The sequence below is a fragment of the Pseudomyrmex gracilis genome, unplaced genomic scaffold (assembly GCF_002006095.1).
Source record: "Pseudomyrmex gracilis isolate BER0280 unplaced genomic scaffold, ASM200609v1 scaffold_190, whole genome shotgun sequence".
NCBI classification, from domain to species: domain Eukaryota; kingdom Metazoa; phylum Arthropoda; class Insecta; order Hymenoptera; family Formicidae; genus Pseudomyrmex; species Pseudomyrmex gracilis.
In genome coordinates, this window is record NW_018020774.1 from 223,516 (window position 1) to 245,507 (window position 21,992).

At 32.1% G+C, this 21,992-nt stretch overlaps 2 protein-coding genes across 10 annotated transcripts; one reads left to right on the plus strand and one right to left on the minus strand.

The window, feature by feature from the left end:
* The first annotated feature begins 18 nt into the window (after nucleotides 1-18).
* LOC109858128 (protein unc-13 homolog 4B) lies at nucleotides 19-21,693 on the plus strand. Of its 8 annotated transcripts, XM_020435090.1 has the most exons (19): nucleotides 5,379-5,885; nucleotides 8,591-8,749; nucleotides 9,406-9,664; nucleotides 15,181-15,345; nucleotides 15,717-15,895; nucleotides 16,026-16,070; nucleotides 16,148-16,307; nucleotides 16,586-17,109; nucleotides 17,254-17,406; nucleotides 17,484-17,621; nucleotides 17,774-17,965; nucleotides 18,048-18,342; nucleotides 18,425-18,783; nucleotides 18,921-19,110; nucleotides 19,197-19,503; nucleotides 19,865-19,945; nucleotides 20,497-20,620; nucleotides 20,724-20,917; nucleotides 21,045-21,692. In XM_020435090.1, exons 1-19 carry the CDS (start codon nucleotides 5,785-5,787, stop codon nucleotides 21,137-21,139), a joined length of 3,720 nt encoding a protein of 1,239 aa, XP_020290679.1. In that variant the 5' UTR covers nucleotides 5,379-5,784; the 3' UTR covers nucleotides 21,140-21,692. The 8 variants fall into 8 exon arrangements, with proteins under 8 accessions (XP_020290677.1, XP_020290678.1, XP_020290679.1 ...); XM_020435088.1 differs by lacking the exons at nucleotides 5,379-5,885; nucleotides 8,591-8,749 and adding an exon at nucleotides 19-718 and having other exon boundaries at nucleotides 21,045-21,693; XM_020435091.1 differs by lacking the exon at nucleotides 8,591-8,749 and having other exon boundaries at nucleotides 21,045-21,691.
* On the minus strand, nucleotides 1,509-5,073 carry LOC109858129 (trypsin 3A1-like). Of its 2 annotated transcripts, XM_020435098.1 has the most exons (6): nucleotides 4,789-5,073; nucleotides 3,595-3,697; nucleotides 3,291-3,379; nucleotides 3,084-3,166; nucleotides 2,657-2,921; nucleotides 1,509-2,536 (listed from the first exon to the last, which is right to left on the minus strand). In XM_020435098.1, the coding sequence occupies exons 2-6, from the start codon at nucleotides 3,626-3,628 to the stop codon at nucleotides 2,246-2,248; spliced, it is 762 nt and encodes a 253-aa protein (XP_020290687.1). In that variant the 5' UTR covers nucleotides 3,629-3,697; nucleotides 4,789-5,073; the 3' UTR covers nucleotides 1,509-2,245. The 2 variants fall into 2 exon arrangements, with proteins under 2 accessions (XP_020290687.1, XP_020290688.1); XM_020435099.1 differs by lacking the exon at nucleotides 4,789-5,073 and having other exon boundaries at nucleotides 3,595-3,734.
* Nucleotides 21,694-21,992: the final 299 nt, after the last annotated feature.

Consider the following 21,992-nt stretch of genomic DNA (forward strand, 5'->3'; position numbering starts at 1 on the left):
CTTCGTAGGATTCGCATACAAAATGAACGACTTTAGTCAAGTAATTTCTAGTGTTACAACGCAAAGTCGCACAATATCAAAATAAATTAATATTGATATTAAAAGATAATCTTTACTGTTTATAGCATCAGTGCACGTGTATAAATGCAAATATGTTTAAGGAAGTTTGTGTTTTAAAATTTGCGAATGTCGAGACACAAGATAATCTACAAGTAGGCAGTACTTTCAAATACTATATTGATCAATTCTGTAAAATTAAGATTTCATAAGAAAAACATTTGGTGTGCAAAAAACTTGCTTGAAAGTGATTTAAAATAACAAAGAAAATATTTTACAACATGCTAACATCATTTTCTGTCTGTAAAGAAGAATATTTGGCTAACAGAAATTTATCGATTATGACTGACTCTTCGATCGAGTCGAATAACGTCGATAATACTCGTCGGAAAAAGTACCTTGCATCGGCTAACGTCGGACACTCGTCTTCTACAAATTCCGAGGATTGCATTCTGATAGCAACCAAAGAATTGCCCGTTCTATTAGATAATGAAGCAAATTGGGAATACATAACTTATCAGGAGATTGTCGAGAGTGCGCAAAGTAATACTACCGCGAGAAAATACTGTAGCCCAAAATGCAGCAGTGCTTGGTTCTTAAAACTTCGTCGTGAGATTTTGAAGAATATTCGCACTAAAATTTATCCTCTACCATGTAAAAGGTGAGTATAAATGTTTATACTTATATAATTCTTTTGTTTTAGAAAAACAGATGTAAAAGTAAAAATAAAAAAGTAAAAATTTTTACTTCTTTATGCGCTTGTTAATTTTTTTAAACAAGTATTCTAAAATAAAAATGTTTATTTTATGATTGAAAAGGAAAGTTGTCGTAATGATTAAAAGCGCTTTCTCAACTTACTAACAAAATAGTACATTAATAAAAAAATAAAAACGCGCGATAGTCACATCATTACGCGACATAAAACCGTAAGACTGTCTTAGAAGATATGTTCAAAGACACCGTTTTTGTCGAATGTGACGGGTTGGTCTGCATTTCTCACGGTCTTCTGCAAAGACACTCGATAGATTGCACGTGGCAGGGGAGTTTAAAGACCCTTAGAAGCGCGAACGGATAATCTGGTAGTGGCTCACTTCACTCAGGGAAACGGATGAGTCATTCTTGTGTATGATCAAGTAAACAGCAAAAGACTACGTAATCACGCAATATTTTTCACCTGTCTCATACAAGTTTTACCATACAATTTTTTAACTCTTCGGTAGTTTTATTAAATAAGTTTAATTTTATTAAATAAGTTTACAAGCCAAAGAAAAAAGTCATAGCTTATAAAACTTTAGGAGAAAAAAATGTTAATTATTATGGAATAAAATAAAAAACCGCAAAGAACATAAAGACATTTGTTAATTAATTATATGAGCTATTAATTTTAATATTTTTCATTTCTGATTATACAATGTTATGGATTGTAAATGTTAACAATAGAAATACGCTTTTATATATCCGTAGCATCACGTATTACACCGCGTTGATATTAAACAAATAATCTGTTGTTTCATCACGTAAGAATCACGTAGTAAAAAAATTTAAAGATATATATAAAGACACCTGATTTGTTTTTCTCTCTTGTTATAGTTCAAAAACAATCATTATAAGCTAGAAATAATTATCATTATCACATACAGCTAAATATTTATCACGCACATTATGTGGTCACGGTGTACCTATTGTTCAGCTTTACACGAACCAAACGCTACGTGCGTCGCGTGTGCAATACTCTTGCGTAGCGCGTGTATGTGGTAGACTTCCTGCACGCACCGAACCTGAACGCAGAAGGGTTCATGACTCCGTGATTCGATATGCCTTTTGTGCCTATTCTGTTGGAAACAGTACTTTCCCGGATAACAACACAAGGCTCTTTTTCAGTGACGCGATATTTGTCGAATATTATCTACGTTAATTTTTTTGTTCATACGTTCAACAATACATGAATCCAAACATTTTATTAGATAGTTTATTAAATTTCTGACTACTGTAATTTACAAGTTAAACAATAACGCAGCACTTTGTTATATTTTTAATAAATGTGTGTGTGTGTGTGTGTAATTGCGTGTGCATTATCAAACATTGTTAACAAGTAATCCATGAGAAATTTCAAAAACAAAAAAATATAAGTAAGCTACAATAACTAATCACAGAAAAGAAAACATTCATTTATTTTACATGTGTAATTTTATAGTTTTCCTAATATTACTTTTCTAATCCATGTTTGATAATATGATACTTTGACATAGACACCAGTCACTTTTCCACAGCCGACACCAAAAGATACAATACCAAACAGTGTTCTCCAACTGGTCAATGGTCCACCAGAATCTCCGTAACAGGCATCATGTCCTCTAGTTCCATAACATAAATGATTGTCTTTTCTGACGAGATTTGCATATATTGAACTGGTTTTAATGCAAGTTTCGTATGGAACATGCCGAACTCGAACACTCATGAGAGTTTTGGCTTTCTTTTCCTATAAATTATTATTACATAATAAATTGACGATATGTGCAGTCATGTACGTAAGTTTTAGGTTTTTTTAACCTAAATGTTTTTAACATCAAATTTTACGTGTGCAATTTGAGCGCCTCACTTTTTCAGTTTGTCCCCAACCACTAATAAACAATAAACGTGGTTCTGTCGATAAAAATTGCAGACGAATCGGTGCAATGTTTCTTGAGAAACAAAATGGTGGGCTTACTTTAATTAGTGCGATATCGTGATATGGCACACTTGAAAACGAAGATATATATGAATCATTGTACACGTAAATTTTCGTTACTTTATGCACAGATCCTCCTGTATTCGTTTTATTGGATCCAGCTCGTACATAGTATTTTGTAGGCGATGTTGTATCCCTAAGGATTTATGACGTCAAAATTACAAAAGATAGATTTTAGATTTCAAATCTGTAAATTTGCCATCAAATTAGTTTTAACATAATTGTATGACGATATATGCAAAAAATTACTAAATATAACAGGAATTATTATTTCATAATATTATATATAGTTTATTACAAACAATGAAGAGCAGTAATACTCCATGACTTTCTTAATATACTGGCACCACACAGAAATCCTTGTGAATTATGCAAAGAGAGCTGCAAATATATATATATATATATATATTTTAAGAAGATTTTAATATGAATGATATACACTATATATAAATTATTTATATGTATTATATATTGTTTATATATAAGCATAAAAAATAATATTAACCATGAAAGGTCGATGCTTTATGTCGATTGGTTGTCCTCCGATAATTTTTGCTGGCGTTACATGTGTTGCATGTCCGCCTATTGTTTCAACTAGAAAATTTACTATATGTGTAAATGACATAACGAGAGTAATATCAACATGATTATTGTTTTTCTAATGTTATTATGTATGTCTATTACTAAATGCAATTATAATAATATAAGTAACTAATGATAAAAAAAATTTAATTTTGTCTCATTATATGTATATGCTATTGTTATTAAGAATTTAATAAGTATGTAATTTTTTATAGTGCTTTGCATACCAACGAAATAGAGGATAATGATAGCTCCGTGCATTTTTCCTGACTGTGTAGTAATACGATGCAAACGGGCATATGTAAAGTGCGACTATCCATTTTACCATGACTGTAAATGTCAGACACAAGCGGCTATCTCATAAACGTTAAAGACGAGACAAGCGCTGATACTATCACTATTTACGGTATCGCAAAAATGTCAAGATTAAACGTGATCTATGCCACAATAAACTGTAATAATTTGAAATTCATTTGTCATGCGTAATAATCAAACTTTTATTGCTACTTAGTGTGTAATTATTGTGAGGATTCGGAAACCTATTACACACTGGCGATTGAGAATATAATAAAAATTTGCAAAGTTATTTTCAGAAAACATAGTGGAAAATTTTTATACATTTTTTACAACAATATATATATATAATTGTTATTATTATATATATATAATGTGTACATATATACATGTATACATGTATATATTTTAACGCAAATATTTTGTTTTTTTACAGTTAATAGTTGTGAAATTGTAACTAAACACATGAAACATAATTAATAGTTAAGCGTTATTAACGATATATATATATATATATATATATATATATATATACTATACATATATTCGTATATCTATAGATATACAATTGCAGTATGTAGCGGAATGGCGACGCAACGCGTCTGCGTTCATGCACTGCAACGATCGCGACACCAGTGTGAGTAGTTTGCCAGGAATCAATTCCATGCAGAGAGGTACTGTGGTCTCTCTCATTTTCTCGTTAAAATTGTTAATAAAGTGTGCGTTACTTTTGCCGGTTGCTCACGATGAATTATAGGATCGCAAGAAATATAAAATTGATGTTCATATATTAACAATCATCGTGTTGTTGACGCAGAGTGACATCAAATGTTTTATGTGCTCGTTATTCCACAAAGTGTGTTGCTTATTATATATTCCATTATATCAGTGCTTTAGTAGCAATTAGTTTTGCTCTTGCAATATAAATTTTCGGTTAAAAACATATGAAACATATTATTTGTTTTTTATTTTTGAAGACAACGTGATACTTCCTTGTTACAGTAAATTTTTATGCGGCACAAATCAGAACAACTTTTAAATTGTGTAAAATGCGCATAGATTACATTGTTTGCGTTAATAATTCTTTGACGTTAATTGTTGACGTATTTGCGGGAGAAAAATATCACCTGCATAACAGAGGTGATGTCATCGAGACGGCAGAATAAACTCCGCGAATGTGAATCACACAACTATATAGCATCTCGTGACTGACTCGCGACTGACTATTTAAAGTAGTCTAACATCACAACTGTGAAAGATAAGAGTCACAGATAAAAGAATAAAGAACGAATAAAACATTTCTTGTATATGTATATTAATGAAACTTCTTTATTCAATTATTACTTCTCTATTTGGTACATCAATATCTGATGTTGATGAGAAAAAATATATAAGCACGTGACATATTCAACATATTTTTGATCTTTTAATTCTGACTTATAAGAAAATTTAAAACATAAATGAATAAATAAGATACAAAGAAATAAGGAAATTATTACAGTTGAATGACATTTTTTCATATCATTTTTTTCTACAAAATGTTATATTATTACTTTTTTAAAGAGGAAAATATTTTTTTTTTCTAAGATAGGTTTTGAAGAATAGAATCTTTTTAAGAAATCATAAAAGTAACATTTGCAAAATTAAAAGTAGTTATTAAAAATATACAGCTTTGTAAAATATGTTCTGAACAAGAGATACACTTGCTTGACAACAGGTGCCATCTACTGGATGTTCAATAAGTACGAGTAAATGATCAATCCTCCATTCGTGAGTAAAAATGGGACGGAATGCTTATACAGTCGTACCACTCGTACCTTTCGTAGCTATATTGGTCTTAACGCCCGCCGGCATATTGTTGTTGTGAAACACATGTCAACTTTTCCATCATGTACAATCTCAATACAAGTGACAAATAATCTCGTTGTGACAGTGCGCGATTAAAATACATATACATATGTATATAAAATGTTTTATACAATAGACATTGTTAATTAAATACAATTGTAAACGAAGCAGACAACGGTGCATATTTTGCAAAATATAGAATTACACAAAAAGTGTTACACACACATACGTATTATTTATTGCTAAAGACAAAATTAAAGAAATTAACTGTGAAAATGGATGAGGAAGTCATGTGGAAAAACTTTTACCAAAAGATTGTGGAAGAGAACCTGGCAAAAGAAAATGAGCAACAAGAACAATCCGAGCATGAGATCAGGTAAAGAAACATGTCCGCGTCATGCACGTTTCGACGTTTCTTATATCGATTCTTAATGATGCGTAACACATGTATATCTTTGATTATATATTGTTGTAAATTGTAAGAATATATAAATTATTGTTAGAATAATTAAAAATAACACACATATGCAGTGTTTAAAATGTTAAAAAATTAAATTGTAATACAATGAGATTAAGAGATGTTACTAATACTGTAATTATCGCGAAGAAACATGCGTGATAGGAAATTAATCTCACATACATGATGACATATATCATAATATTCAACTTGAAAGAGAAAAAGAGAAGAAGAAAGACAGATTAGTACATGCATATTAATAAGAATGAGGTAATATTGTGAAGCACTTTTTAAATATGCAATGTGACAATTACGTGCATCCTTATTATTTAAAAACGTAATATGTAATACCAAATTAAAGTAAATTGCGTGTACGTGTAGGATCTATTAATAGAATAAGACTAAGTAATATTCAAAAGAGAAGTTAACACGTGTGTGTCGTTACATGTGTATTGAGCTCAAACATTATATGTATATATAAAACATATAGGTGTGTCTGTGAAACGGCGTGTACACATATACGTGCCGTTTCACCAGATCTAGCGCTCAAGGTCGGTGTGCAACACTATATGATTCATGATTGCCTCCCAGCGTCTTTGTGAGAGATAATTAACTGCAGACGTTGCGTGAGGGACATGAAATCAACTATCCGTGCGAAGGAATTTGGTCAGGTGTAATCCGATTAATAAATGACATACTGATTGTACTGTATGTATCGCGATTTTTCGATATGTACATATATATGTACGTATGTACATAAATTCATAAATTCATAAATTCATAATTTTATATTATTTATAATTTTATATTATTTTGTACATATTATTATTTTGTACATGTTATATATATGTTATATATATAAAGTATGTATAGTTTAATTTTTCTGTGTACATAATTGGTTTTGAAATCTATTTTATACAGTCAAATAGTAGATGTGAATTAAGTACACCTCAAACTAATGACACACTTTTTCGTGAGCTCCAGTTTATACTTATTTCTATTTTCATCGTATTCCCTACAATTAGACGATACACAACCACAAAAATATCGCGTGCATCATGTTGAAATAGTCGAGGGAATTCCCAGATTTCGATCGGAAAGAACGAGATGTTACGAGGAAGACGAGAAAAAACGATATTAAATCATCGATTTAGATAAATGAACCGCAAGCGTTAAAAGTAGATAACGAAAAAAAAGAAAGAATAAAATCATACAAACATTTGTTTGTCGAACAACAAATCACCAACCACCAATACTCGAATGGCATGTCGTTGAATCACATTGTTCTTGAGTTAAAAATAAAAGAAGCTCACAAGAGAAGATGCAACGCTTTGCTTCGAAAAAAAAAGAAACATAGCAGTGACGCAAGTCACACTACTTTTTTTGTCTTTTTCTACTTCGTAATTCGGGAACATACGTTCTCGTTTTATTATTTCTGAACTTTGCAGCGCAAGACGCATAGTAGATAAAGTAAATAAAGAAATGTGAATTTATATTATTTTATTATATTATTATTTACTATATCATTTAGATTATTATAAAATACCATTATCTGAAATAAGTTAAAATAAGTTGTTCTCTCATTGCTTTTTCTCTCTTTGTGCAAATACGGAAATCGTTTTTTGTAATTAGCTTAATTGATTTGGTAAATCCCACACGTCTAAAGTGTAAACTAATTTGCACTTATCTCTTGATCGTAAAGTTTATGTATCAGATATTGCGCGTAAGTCGATACGTAAGTCAATACGGTATAGTTACAGATAGACTAATCAACGTTATGTTGAAAACGTTATGTTGAACATTTATTTTCTGATCAAAATACGTATAAGAAAAAAATTTTACATATAATTTAATTATATGTATATTTAGAATTTTTTTAAATTACATAAATGCGCAAGTTTTAAGCAAAGAAATTGCAAATGTATGTTACAGGTAACAAAAATTCTAGTTACGTTTCTGCTGCAGAATATTGATATAAGCGTAGGTCTCGCAGAGATCCTAATACCTCCTACTAATCGCAGATCTCTTATTTGCTTTCTGAATCGAGTCCTTATCTAGCGTGCAAAGAAACAGGCTGTTCTGTATCCAAGTTGAATTCGAATTGTTCACTGTTCTGTGAAATCTGATACGAAACGATTTAATTTTGCGAGAAAACCGTAGGTCAGAATCCCCAGTCGTGGGAATCTCTGACAACTCATGCCGCCGTGTGAGATTCCATTTACGTATGAGGAAAGAGCAATTAAGTTCCGGTTTATATGATCGGAGCACAGTGTTACGACATTCAGTGTAAGCAAAACCACGAAACCGAATACTTTTTGTTTTGAACATTTAAAATTTCGTTTTCTCGAATTGTTCGAGAATCATAATTTATTTAAATAATCTGCCGATTTTTGAAAGAAACAGTCGTCTCGGAAAATGTGAGCATAAGTTCTAGTTTACTATTCAGTCGGATCATCGAGTTCTACAAGTTTGATCTTGCACATAAAAAAAAAGTGTTGTTTTCAAAGACAAAATTAAACAAATTAATGTGATATATTTTGAGAACATATTTTTTTCTGATAACGTAACGTGAGCTTTCCTCTGTGTAACGTTTTATCGGAAGACGTGTTATGTGTTTGCCAAAGGACTAAAAACGGGAAAATGGCACATTTCGCAAAACTGGACGAGAAACATCCTTACTATGCGATCGCCGCTTTGCGAATGTCGCAAAATCCAGAAGCAAAAGAAATGACTGTCGCCAGAGGTTACTGGAAATTCGCGGCGTTCAACTATATTAATAAAAGGTGAAATAAAGAGTTTTATGGTGTGTGCAATCTCTTGTGCTGAAACTAAAGGTTTTGTATGTTGTGTTTTAGCACATCAGTATTGTTGTTTTGTGAGCAAATCATGCAACGCTTCGGAAACATGCTTTTTTAGTGATTTGTACGCACTATTCACAGTATATTATTTCATGAACTCTTTTGTATATTTTTCTCGTTTTTTTCTCTTTTTTCTTCGCTCAGCGTTTTACTTCAGCGTTTTACTTTCAGCGTTTTACTCATATGACACATAATCGTTTTATTTCAAGTGTCTTATCGAGACAAATGTGTGTTCTATGATTTTATAATAAACAGTAATTTCTCGTATAATAAAAATAGTGAAATTATTTACTTGAAAGCACCTACAACACGTGACATATATTCATTTACAATCACATATGACATTGTTAAAACTGCGTGAGAAGTTCAATGCAATGTTGTGTTATTACATAATAAGTGTATAAAAGTAGTTTTATGCTTTGTACAATTTTTCGAGATTTTATGAAATGCAGAAAAAGTTTTATAGATATAAAAAACTTATATGTTGAAGATATAAAAAAAAGATATGTTACAGTAGACGGGCAAAACACGTAAGTAGAGAGAAACTGCTTACTAATTTGAAATGATGTGAATGTTTGTAGGCTGCAAGAATCGGATGGCGGCTTCTTTGAAAATCTCGGCACTCTGCTCGCTGAAAAAGCTCGCGCTCAAGAACAAGCGGAAGGTCCGCTTCCAAAAAAGAAAAATGAAGCAGAGGAAGAGGAAGAAGAAGAAGAAGATACTATAAGTGAAGCGGGAAGCGTCATCGATGAACCAACTGAGGCTTTGTTGGAAACTGACAGCGACAGAGACGAAAATGAGCATGCTCGAAATTTCTTAGCTGAATCAATTGGATTAAACGTAAGTATATTTTCCACTGAATTAAAAATCTTTATGTGTAAACACTTCATATGCGATATTTGCAATTGAATGGATTTTGTTTTATTGTCGGTATATCAAACATCGACAAATAAACGATATTATCATATTTTATTTGAAAGTTTCTACTTCAGCTTGTTTCGTTACATAAGCCTAGATATCTATTATCCACACTACTTTCAGCCAGAGAACAAATTATATATGTTTATATAAACAAACAATATATATATAAACAAGCTTACGTATATATAAAGCGTTAACATGTGTTGCCTGGAAATACTTCGAGTAGCTTAATACCACATAGTTCACGATTTGCGTCAATAAATAACGGGTGGTCTGTTCGAGATTAAAACGGCTCTGTGTACAATTTGGGACAAATTTTACATACGTATACTTATGTTATACTTACATCTTGTGCTTGATCCAAAACAGACGTGTCGAAATGGGAAAGTGACTTCAAGCGTGATAACCATATTTTGTATTCTTGTAAAAATGTCATTAAAGTTTACAAAAATATAATTTGGTTCTATTGTTATATATACGTGTATATTGAAATTAATTTACAAACACGAAAAAAAACTTGCTAAAATAACAAAAGAATAGGTACTATAGACCAGCAAGCTAAGCTTATTGAATTTATGTTTTGCCAACAAAACATTTTGTTGACGAAAAAAATCTCAGTAAACAAATTTTTCTTGCTTGTCATGCAACAGCAAAATTTCTTTTTTCATGTAAAAGTTGGAATTTTCAATATAAAAAAACAATTATAAATTCATATCTTTATATGTATATAAATATCTAGCTTTTTTATAAATCTGTTATATTAAAAAAAACGTTTTGCAAAATTTATACTCACGATCGCGTGTTACAATCAAGTCTTTTAATTCATAATTCATATTGCCACATCGAAACTTTATATCTTCTAAATATTACTGCATATCCTGCCACGTGATTGTAACGATCGTTTGTGATATTGATTTTTCCAAAGGTTTCGACCACACGCAAAGTATGAAGGGTAGTTCAACGAGACATCTCCTTGCGCGTTGCCATACGAAACGCTGCGCGCTGTCATGGTTTTCCTTAGAAATTTGAATCGCGTCATCGAATTTGTTTATTTCACTATGAAATAATGCAATTAACTAAATTCGACGAACCGTTTTTCGTTAAATGCGAGAAAAAGGAGGAAAAATGTGTAAGTTGAAAATTAAATTGAAAACCATTTTATAAGCACGTGTTATTATTATTTGTTCGATTTTAAAGATGTGTGTATTGCTCTTTAATATGTAGATAGCAGTATGGTATTAAATTGATTGCGAGAAATTCTCGTTATCTCGTAGTGAATATTTCCTTTCATGCTTTCGTGTATGCTTCTGCAGTATCATAAACGCAAAATAGAATGTTCCAATAAATTTCGATCGAGTGAAATAGTTCGATTATAAGATACATAGAAAAGGTTTGTTTTCACAATCTCTTCAATGTGACATATTTACCATATATGTAAAGTATAAACTGTTGTCTGCACGCGCCGGGTTGTTATATGCCTTATGCTTAATCGAGCAGTTAAACTCAATCTGAAATGGGACCCACGTGTTCGTGCGTTAGCAAATGTACATACAAACGTTGCACTACTACAAGTCGTCTAGTCGACATACGATGATCCGTCGGTCCTATCTATTCCTGGCAGTGTGAAGCTCGCCTCCGTCAAGTTCCTGTCTCGTCTTCTCACGCCGGTTATCCTGATCATCTCTATTCGTTTTATCGCTAATTATCGATCTTCAATTAATTGGATCGTCAAGCATCTTTATCGTACACATTTATGTCTGCGTTCGGAGCTTTTAATTTCACAATGTAATGTGAACGTAGCCGCGTGTTTGTATGCTGCACGTTTGATTGTGAGTGAGTGATTTAGCTAATCGGTGAAGTGAAAGTATAGTGAAAACTTATTAGTCTATTTTAGTTTGTTAGTCAAGTTTTTAAGAAGATTTTTGAGAGATGGGTTCGAAAACAGTGTGCACTCCAAGGACGCTAATCGATGAAATAAAGTTTAGTTTACTATGTGCTGTGATTTTGTGCCATTCAGAAAAAAAATAATTATACATTATTGAAACAGAATTTGTGCTTCATTGCTATTAAATTGCAATACTGTTATTGTTATTATCACAGATTATTAATAAGCACTCAACATATAAAAGGTTAAAAAACTAAAGTTTGTAATAGATATATTTTAAAATTAAAGTTTTTATAAAATAAAAAATTTTTTTAAGATTAAATAATTCAAAATATAACACATATTAAATAATTCAATATAAAACATAATAATAAATATTGATTGACGCAATAGCAATTTGTGCGAATTGAATAATTTATTCATGATATAATCTAATATATTTTTTCTATAAATTATTCAATTAAATAGTTATAAAATTACAACATTTTTTTAGTGGTATACCTAAGAAGTTATAAAAGTAAATCGCTACACACACATACACAGGAAACTAGGTTAAGCTCTCTTCTTCTTCTGAAAGTCTCTCGAAAAACTGGCAAATTGTCAGAGACAATGTTAAAAACAAATCGAATCGTAACGTAGTATATTTTATCACGCGTTTTCCAAGTATCATAGTGTGAGTTTATAAAACGCAATAATATACTTATTTATCGCATGTAGGATTACCATATCATGCAGAAAGTATTTTAATATTTTAATATTTCGACAGTAATAGAAAATCTCTTACGATCGTTATAACGTTACGACAACGACGTATTTTCTTAAACGAAATCTCATCCTCGGTAAAAAATAGAATCGTGGTGTGCTACAGTGGGCGTAGAGTTGGACAAAATACAGTCGGCTCAAAATTGCATAATTCTACGAAAATTAAGCAAGGACAAGTACGAAGGACAAAGACATACCTATATATTTACGTATTACATTTATCATATAACGGCATCTTGATGTGCCTTGATAGCCAATGAACTAATTGTCGGTATATCAACTTTCATTGGACGCAATTGGGCGAACGTATGAACGCATTGTAGTTGTACTTGTTCTGTGAATCGTTTTAAACGGGATACGGCACATTTCTTTTGTATCCAGATTTATTAGCTCTTTTTTTTGAACATATAAACGCAAACTCGCTGCAATAGTTTCCTCCTGTTTTCTAAGGATATTTCCGTTTTTAAATCTTTCTTTAAAAGCTAAAGTGCAAACTATATTTACAATGTAGTAAAATGTTAATTAACATCGCGTATATTAAGTATAAGTTTATGATTCTGGTGAATTTTTTTTATTTTCTTAAAATAACTGGTGTTTTGAATGGCAAAATATAGCAGAGACAGTAAACTCACTGTCAGAGTCAATTATTCTTGGCAACTAAAGGTATGTGCCATTGATACTGAAGGCTATGTCCTAATTCTGGTCTGTTTTAGTATCTGTAGAAATTATTGACTTTATTAGAAATGAAAATTTGTAAGCGACAGAGTATGTGCACATAAAATATGAAAAAACAAAATATGTTTTTAATTTTAATTTGATATAAAATTGGTGGTACATGTATCTAATTAAGTTTTTTAAATATATATTGTCACAGAATACCAATCATCTCATTGTCAAAACAGTTATAAGTACGTTTGTGTAAGATAAAGAGCATTATTAATCATGTTTATATAACGAGAAATAATAGCGATCTCTCATCTTCCAATTCACGTTTTAATTTGATAACTAAACGTATTATGATGATGTAATATAGTTCAATATTTACCAACATCCAACATTTTTATTACTTAGCTAAAATTTCCTTACTTTTCGTCGATACGAGAACATGTTTTGAGAACATGCTGATTAATATTCGGCAATATAAATAAGTATCATTTAAAAGTACTCAGTTAAAAAGTTATCTTCACAAGGAAAACAACTCTTTTAATATTGCACGTGCTAAAGAGAATATTATACGAATAATTTATTATCAATTACGTCAAAACTTTAAACTGCCAAAAAATATACTATATATACAAAAATAAGATAAGACAAAATATAATTAGAATAAAAACTTACCAATATGACACCAGCAATTAAATTTCAAAATTTTGAGGAGTGAAATAATAAACGTTTATATACACCATGTGGATCGCACTTTTTTTAGTGTTATGATTTATATGTGTTTTAATCGATGACGACTGTCAATTATGCACGATTAAATATGCGATGACTCGTGTGTTGCCGATAAGAAAGGTCGTGGCCGTCGTGGAAGTGTACCTTTGACCGCGACCAAGTTTAATACCGCAATGAATTTCGCATCGACTGCATGTGTGATAAAAGTTCAGTTTTTTCTCTTCACAAAGTGCAATCGTGTCGGCATATAAAATTTTAAACAATAAATTTAATTTTGGCAAAAACAATATTTTTTTCTGCTCGCCTTTCCACCCTCTCTCGTCGAATGTGAATCGACGGAAATCAGTGCACAGAATTTCTCGTCTTCACACGACTGTACGAACATGCGGCGTGAACAAGTTTGACGTCTGATTCAGGCCAGAACCGCTGATGCATGAACATCATTGTTCTTAGTGTCTCAGAGTTAACAACATGATCTTCTGTTTTACGTCTCCGTGGGTCAGTGTCGTGTCGCTCTAGATTCCTCTTCTCTAGATCTACTTTATCATCGTCTTCGCGACTGTTGGAAACAAATAGTTTGAGAAAAATTGTACTTGCGCTTACTGACTGAACGGGATTTCAGTTTGGTATGTGCACATAAAATATGAAAAAAACATATCGTAGTTTACAACAATGACAGTGTTAGGCGCGGATAAGAAGTATCATAGTGTGTAAAGAATTCAAAAATGCGTAATTGAGTGCGTGATTATCTCAGTAATGTCAGTAGTGTTTATATGTAATTTCGAGAAGTGTTCAACTGTGCGTATGAAGCTCAACATGGTGAGCACAAATTCGTCCTTACGGGCGGTTACCCTCAATCGCATGAGAAATACGTTTTGCGGAATACCTAAAGTTGAAATTGAACGCAGAACTAACGCGCTCCTGCAGTCTATGACGGTAAGTTTTATCATCACAGGCTGAATTATCTTCACGGTTGTGAAGGAGAGAGTTTGTAGAATTGTTTAATTTCAGACACACATATTATATTTTAGTAAATTAAGTCACTTTCATTCCGCAGACATGCTGTTAAGTGTTTCAGAAAACTACTTTATTTACGTGCAATTTAAATGCATAAAATATACATTTTAGAAGACTTTGTACTCTGCAAATGATATTCCCAATAAACATCGTGCTTAAAGCATTATTGCACTATCAGTCGACTGTCTACTTGTCGTGACATATAAATAATGTATCCGGCAAAAAAACATTATCCGAAATTCAAACAAAGCAACGCATAAAAAATATATTCGGCAGATTATATTATCTCTTATCGTTCACATGTATACATGTGTCTTGTAAAACGAGAGTCTTGCTGTTTTACTGTAGATAATTATAATTATATTACTGTTTATAGATAGAAGAACTTTATGCTGCCCTGGTGTATATGACACAACATCAAATCGGTTTTGACGTTTCCAAAGAGTGCGGCGAGGAAACTTTGTTGAATCATTTACAAAATGCTTTTAAAGTCGATAACGAAACGCACGAGAGAGTATTGGAACACACGCGAAATCTTGAAGTAATTATCTCTATAATTATCTTAACTCGCGAGAACAGTCGCGTAAGGTATATATCATCCTGATTTAAAAATTGTTGTTATTATTAACAATATATTGCTATGTTATATAAAAAGAATTGCTGTTTATTTTATTATATTTAGTGATTCTCGATACAGATTTTGTCATTGTTTATAAAAGTAAACAATAACAAATATATCGAAACATTGTACGCTTTCATTTTTATATTTTTGAAGTAATATATATCTCACGCGAGTATTCTTGGTTTAATATGTATAAAAATAGTATTTAATTATACAAAGTGATTTAGTTAAGTCTAAAAGATTCTAGCCTGTATATTGCGTTTTTAAAACAATGTGTCGTATGTATTTAGCCACCAGAATTGCATCTCAATGTTGAAGTAATTGAAGCGAAAGAACTGGTGTCTAAAGATTCCAACGGTAAAAGTGATCCCTTCTGTGTTCTCTACCTCGAATCGGCGCCTACTAGAAGATATAACACTGCCGTAAAAACCTGCACTCTTAGCCCCGTCTGGGAAGAACATTTTGAATTGTAAGAAAAATATCCAATTCTTTATCTTAATAAAAAAACGGACACTTTGTAATTTAACTAACATTTTTATTGATGTTTTTACGAGTTATGTGTATAAAATATATATATTGCTATTATATATGTTATCTAGACCATTGGAAGATCCTGAAAACGACGTTTTGTGTCTTGAAGTGTGGTGAGTTGCACACATGCTGTTAACAATAATAATAAATAATTAATTATTTTGATTTTTTAATTTAATACATTTTTTAGGGACTTTGACGCTGCTGAAACCGTGCCTGAAAAGATGAGCAAAGTCAAGGATGTTAAAGGAGTTCGTGGTTTGGTTAAATTAGCAAAGGAAATTGCAGTAACTGCCACGACAGGTAGTCACGATAACGAATTTATTGGACGATGTCGAATATCGCTGAAGGTAATGCTAATCGTTTGTAGTAATTCTTTTTCTCATTTATATTTCCATATAAAAAAATGTTGGTGAAAGTATATAAAGCGATTATATTGGATCAACCCGTGATTCAGTCAGTAAGAAAGTAATGGAAATAATTGGTTCTAAAGAAAAGAAATTTTTGTACGTTTTACATTTCCTTTTTTTGCTAAAAAAAAAAAAAAAAAAAAAATAGAGTATTCCACGGATTGGTCCATCTCGGACGTATTTCGACCAAAAGTGAAAAAAAAAAACCTTTTATGTAGGATATACCGACAACAGGACACACTATGTGGTATGCTTTAGAGAAAAAAAACAAAACAAAACGACGAGGCGTCGTAAAGCTGCGATTGGCCTTCAGCGCGGAACATAATGCGCAAGTGGCCGCGCAAGAACATCGACACCTGCTGCGAGTGTTACTACTTCATGAGATTGAAACAGAAAAAATCGAAAAATACTGTTGGTGCGGTCGTTGGTCGGGGCCGGCGGAAGCTCTTCTTCTTCAACACAGCGCGCAGCGTGGTTTACTAGCTAGAAATCTCACTCTTGCACAATGGGTTGAATATGCCAGGATTCATCAAGAGCATCCATTAAGTTTTACTGTTTTCAATAAGCTCGCGATCGATTTACTCAGGCCAATGGACGGTGGTTTGTTTTCTGCTGACGAAACCAGACTCTTCTGGGATGCCACTAAGAAAGTACTGTATTCATGTTTAAATAGTATACGAAAAATTCGAAGACTGACTTTGGAGGATAAAAACACCATGGTGCAACTATCCGCTATTTTAGGGTAACAATATACGGACTGTATATATTATTATTTATATATATATATTATTTATATCATTTCTACATATTTATTATTAATATTATATGTTAATTTATTTATTGCACAATATCACACACAAATTTATATACTTTAATGTTATTTTAGGATAATATCATCTATATCCTCCCTGAAAGTTCCTGACGATATTGACCTTTTTCCAGTCAAAATGTATTCTTGGTTTCCTCACGAAATTGATAGTCTTAGAATAGACGTACTACAAGGTTTAGAATACACTATTATACAAGGTTGCGCCGAATGGTAAGTAAACCAAATATATTATATTTAGTACACTTTAATCGCCAGCTCGATCGAACATGCGTTTCAATATGTTCAAGGTTTGAACACATAATAAACAATAACTCTCCAGAAACGGATTCGGACGAAGATGCGCTCAAATATTATATCAAGGTAATTCAATTGATTAGAGCTGACTTACAGAAAGCCATTGATAATTACGACAAATTATTCATAAAGTAAGTTGATTAAAAAATAATAGATATATTTATGTTCTAATATGTTATAACCGTGTACGCGATTTATATTATATTATAATAATACATACGCGAGTAATATTCTGTCTTCATTAACACAATTGATATGAGCAGTAATTTACGAATCGTTATAGAAGAGTCAACGTTCCGTACGCGAGGCTGTTGTATATTACGTATGAAAAAAGAATTAGCGACATGTGCACCATTATCATAGAAGATGTGTGCGCTAGATTGAAGCGAATTGAAGTCGACAGCACTGACAATGAAGAGTTGAGCTTAGGAACAACTCTTTTTGAACTGTATCTTATGCTCCAAAGATACGCTGTGTAAGAATGCAACAATTTATACTGATGTGAAGAAGAATTCTAAATGTTTTTTATCTGATCGATACACGATTTATGATTACAGACTTGGTCAGATACTTTGTGCCGAAGGACAGCTGGAAGATATGAAAATACAAAATTATTACGAGTGGTTCCGAAGTGGTGTCGCGCACTGGCTTGACATCGCAGTTTACAAAGCACTTAAACGTATCGATCGAGCGGTCGAGATCGACACCTTACAAGCGGTTGACAGTAGCGTTCAGTACAGCTCAAGTGCTGTAGATACATTAACGACATTCTATCAAATTAAAGTGTTTTGGACGCAATTAGCGTGGCCCGATGTTGAAGGTTCTTACACGTTTATAGCAAAGATTATCGATGTGAGTCTGCTTCGTGCACAATGTATACGTACTCGTTAAGTAATTTTAAATAATTTACGTTAAAATAATTCTCTTTTCGCAGGATATTTGTAAGTGTTCCATTGCGTACGCCGACAAGATGGCGAAAAAGGCGGAAATAACTACGGAATTGGAACAACTGTCGCAGAGTAGCGTTTACGAGAAAAAGTTCACAATATCAACGGCTTGGTGCTTTGCGATCAATAATATAGACTATATTAGAATATCAATAGCACCGTTGGCCAAAGACTTGGGACTGGAAAATATTGTCGAGGCTTTGAGGGAGCACAGAACTCACGAAGAGGCCGATCGTTGTCGACAAACGCTTCACCTTATTATCGACAACGCGGCGGATACTGTAAAGAATAAGATCATAGATTTGATGGAAGTCGTAGCTAACAAAATGTCTCCTGCAATGAACAGGTATACAAAGTCGAGAGAATCAAATGTAAAACTATGGCGCGCATTTTAAATAAAATTTATTTTTTTAACGTAATTCAATTTTCTTTAATTTAGCCAACAGTCTAGTGTAACGAGAAATGTTTTTCTTTACGGTTTAGGTATCTCATAGAAGGTGCCGAATTGATTGATACGACTAGCAACGCAATGGATCGTCTATTGCAGTATCTAGACACTAACTTGACAACTTTACATGATAATCTCAATGAGGACAACTTTAACAGAGTTCTCCTAGTGATATGGGAAATCATGTCGCAGACGTTGTACGAGCTAGTCGACACTAATTTGGAGGTGAAATTGATGTGAAATGCAAACACACACACTTGTTTATCGCGAAAAAGAGTTTTAATGTCTCATAAAATGATATATGCTTACAGAAACGGCGACCGCCAGCATTTTACTCGAATTTGCATCGAACTCTTCACACGCTCATCCGATTCTTCAACCTCGGTGCCGATGAAACATCGAATGTTCAAGTCTTAGAGAAAATCGAGCGTCTTTTAAAATTACACGGTCTCGAAACAGCCGAGCTCATACATCGCTATCATCAAGAACGTCTTGAACAACAAGAGGAAATAGAAAATCCCGTTTACGGTCTTATCACAGTTAAAGCGCATTTCATCGACAATTCGTTAAATATACAGATTCTAAATGCGAGAAACCTTCATTGCATGGACAATAATGGTGAGAATATTTTTGTAAAGAATTATAAAACATTAACTTAGTTAATGAAAAAGTGATTAATATCTACGAGACAAAGACAAACTATTACGAAAAAAGCAACCAAACTATTATCAGATGAAGGAGCCAAGAAAAAAAGATGTGCGCGCGTTTTTATTAGTTAAACAGTCAGAAAAAAAATACAATTAGTTGATATATAATCATGTTCTAATCACGATTATGATTGATAATGCGCTATATATATATAAAAAAAGAAGTTTCTTTTACAAAAATACAATTTTAATGTAATACGTTTAATCGATGGTGCAATCAATCGCGGAATCTGAGGGAAGGAATGATCATTTTTTTGTTCTCGATTTTATAGGCGATTTTATAAGCAAGCTGTCTACTTTCGAGCGCAAACTGCACTCAAAATCTAAACAAAGACTGAAAGAAGGGAAGACAAGTATGTAACAAACAAATCTAGAGCAAAGTTCCTTTTAATACATCACATGTACTGTTGTACAATTATTTGCTAAATTCTCTATTTTGCCTGCTCTCGCGAAAATAGCGTTTTGGGAATGCATGGCTCGGACGGAATTTATTGAAGTTTTTTATACAAGTAGAGAAATAGCCTTTAATGAACACACAATAGTCTTCCTAGCTCATAAAGATTAAATATTAGCACGGAGTATTGACGTCGGTTATTTTGATTGTTAATCTTGTCTATGAGGTTCTTTTTTTTGAAACTTATTCTTATCACATAAATGTGAGATAATAAATCTATGTCTGCAAATAAGAAGAACTATTATTAATGATGACTTACTAGAGATTGCAAATATCGACATTAACTAGCGTCTAATTTAGATCACAATTTTTGAATCTCATCGATAAGAACTTATTGCATCAGCAGTGATTGTCACCTTCACTGTGCATGGAAATGTTCACACTGGGCTTTTTCAGGTATATACCAATAATCACAGTGTTTTGTACAAGTGTTCACTGTATTCGTTGCAGGCAAGTGCGATTCCTACGTCAAAATCAGATTGTTACCCGAGGAAAAGTTCGCTGATATCAAAGCGCCGAAAACACACGTACAAAAAGAAACGCTTTTTCCTCTTTTTGACGAAACGTTTAACATGTTAGTAAAATACGTGATAATTATAATATAATTATAATATAACTGTAACATATTAAATAAGTTGAAAATGGTATATTCTGTGAAATAATTATAACATTTTTAGTTCTCTTACTCCGGAACAAAGAGCCGTGGAAGACGCTATAGTGGCATTCGAAATAAAGGACAAAGACTTTCTCAGATCGAGATTTATGTCTGAAGCCTTCCTACCGTTCAGCAAGATTCCTACCTCTGGAACAAATACTGACTTTGCAATTTTAGACCAAGTTCATTTGAAACTTTCTCGTCCAACCAAAACTAGTACGTATTGTAATGATGTCATTATTTGTGTGTGAGTTTGTGTAAAGATAACTGTGAACTATAATTTAAGCAAATACGTATATTATTCGTCAAATTCCAGTAGCCGTGATTCAAAATTGATTTGCAGGTACGGACGTCATTCGCGCATTGGAGCATCGAAAGGGTGACAATCAAGCGATGGAGTTTATTTCAAGGCTTAACACTAAAGCGAACTCAAAATGATTTATGTGGAGCTTCAATGTAAATCTACGTTGAAGTAATTGTTGAAAGTACACAATTCAAACTATGTTCAAGCAATTACTTATTTTTTATGAGAAACGTATCGATGTTAAAAGGCCATGTTCTTGTGAAGAAGTTGCTATAAAAAGTGTTTGTTAAGTATGTACTTTAGCCAATGTTCTATCATAAACTTGATAGAACACTCTTAGCGCGATAATGCTAATGAGTGTTTCAGGGCTGTGTATAGTTTTAATTGGTTTGGTACTTTCGAAAACATCTTTTGTCGCATTTTAAAACCTTGAATAATAACTGTAAGTCTGAAAAGCTGCTGCTTATTTTTGGAAAAGCAATATTTATATTTATTACAAAGAAATAATTATATATAATAAGTAAATAAATAATCATATATAATAACTATATATATGTATACTTAAAGACTTTTCTAACGCAAAGCTCATGATAAATTCATAATATTACATTATATAAATTCGGAAGAGAATTTTTTATATTGTATATGTGTGTATGTAATATTGTTATAATATATTCAGCTACACTCTGTGTAAAACGTGTACATATAATAGATTCAAATTGAAATAAATAAGTAGATGTATATCATTAATTATTAATCATTTTAATCTTTCCTCATGTATTAATTATTTTAACCTTTCAATGTGTAGTATATACATACACACGTGTGTATATATTTGTAATGGATAAAAAAACATCATATTATGCGTGTCAAATTTCTTAGTATCACTGAATCTTCAAGATATCGTTTCCGCAATTCATCGTGACTTGTAGCTCGCGCGTATCATTTTCAAACGGTATATGTCTAGAGAGAGGATGCATATATATA

What these genes read in the sequence shown, in the direction of transcription:
- LOC109858128 (XM_020435088.1), top strand. Translation starts at nt 339, where the DNA reads ATGCTAACATCATTTTCTGTCTGTAAAGAAGAATATTTGGCTAACAGA. An exon ending in GATGTCGAATATCGCTGAAG is followed by an intron (nt 16,308 to 16,585) that starts GTAATGCTAATC and finishes CCTTTTATGTAG; the next exon opens with GATATACCGACAACAGGACA. An exon ending in TACGACAAATTATTCATAAA is followed by an intron (nt 17,622 to 17,773) that starts GTAAGTTGATTA and finishes GAATCGTTATAG; the next exon opens with AAGAGTCAACGTTCCGTACG.
- LOC109858129 (XM_020435098.1), bottom strand. Translation starts at nt 3,628, where the DNA reads ATGCACGGAGCTATCATTATCCTCTATTTCGTTG. An exon ending in CATTATCCTCTATTTCGTTG is followed by an intron (nt 3,380 to 3,594) that starts GTATGCAAAGCA and finishes TAAATTTTCTAG; the next exon opens with TTGAAACAATAGGCGGACAT. An exon ending in TAAAGCATCGACCTTTCATG is followed by an intron (nt 3,167 to 3,290) that starts GTTAATATTATT and finishes ATATATTTGCAG; the next exon opens with CTCTCTTTGCATAATTCACA.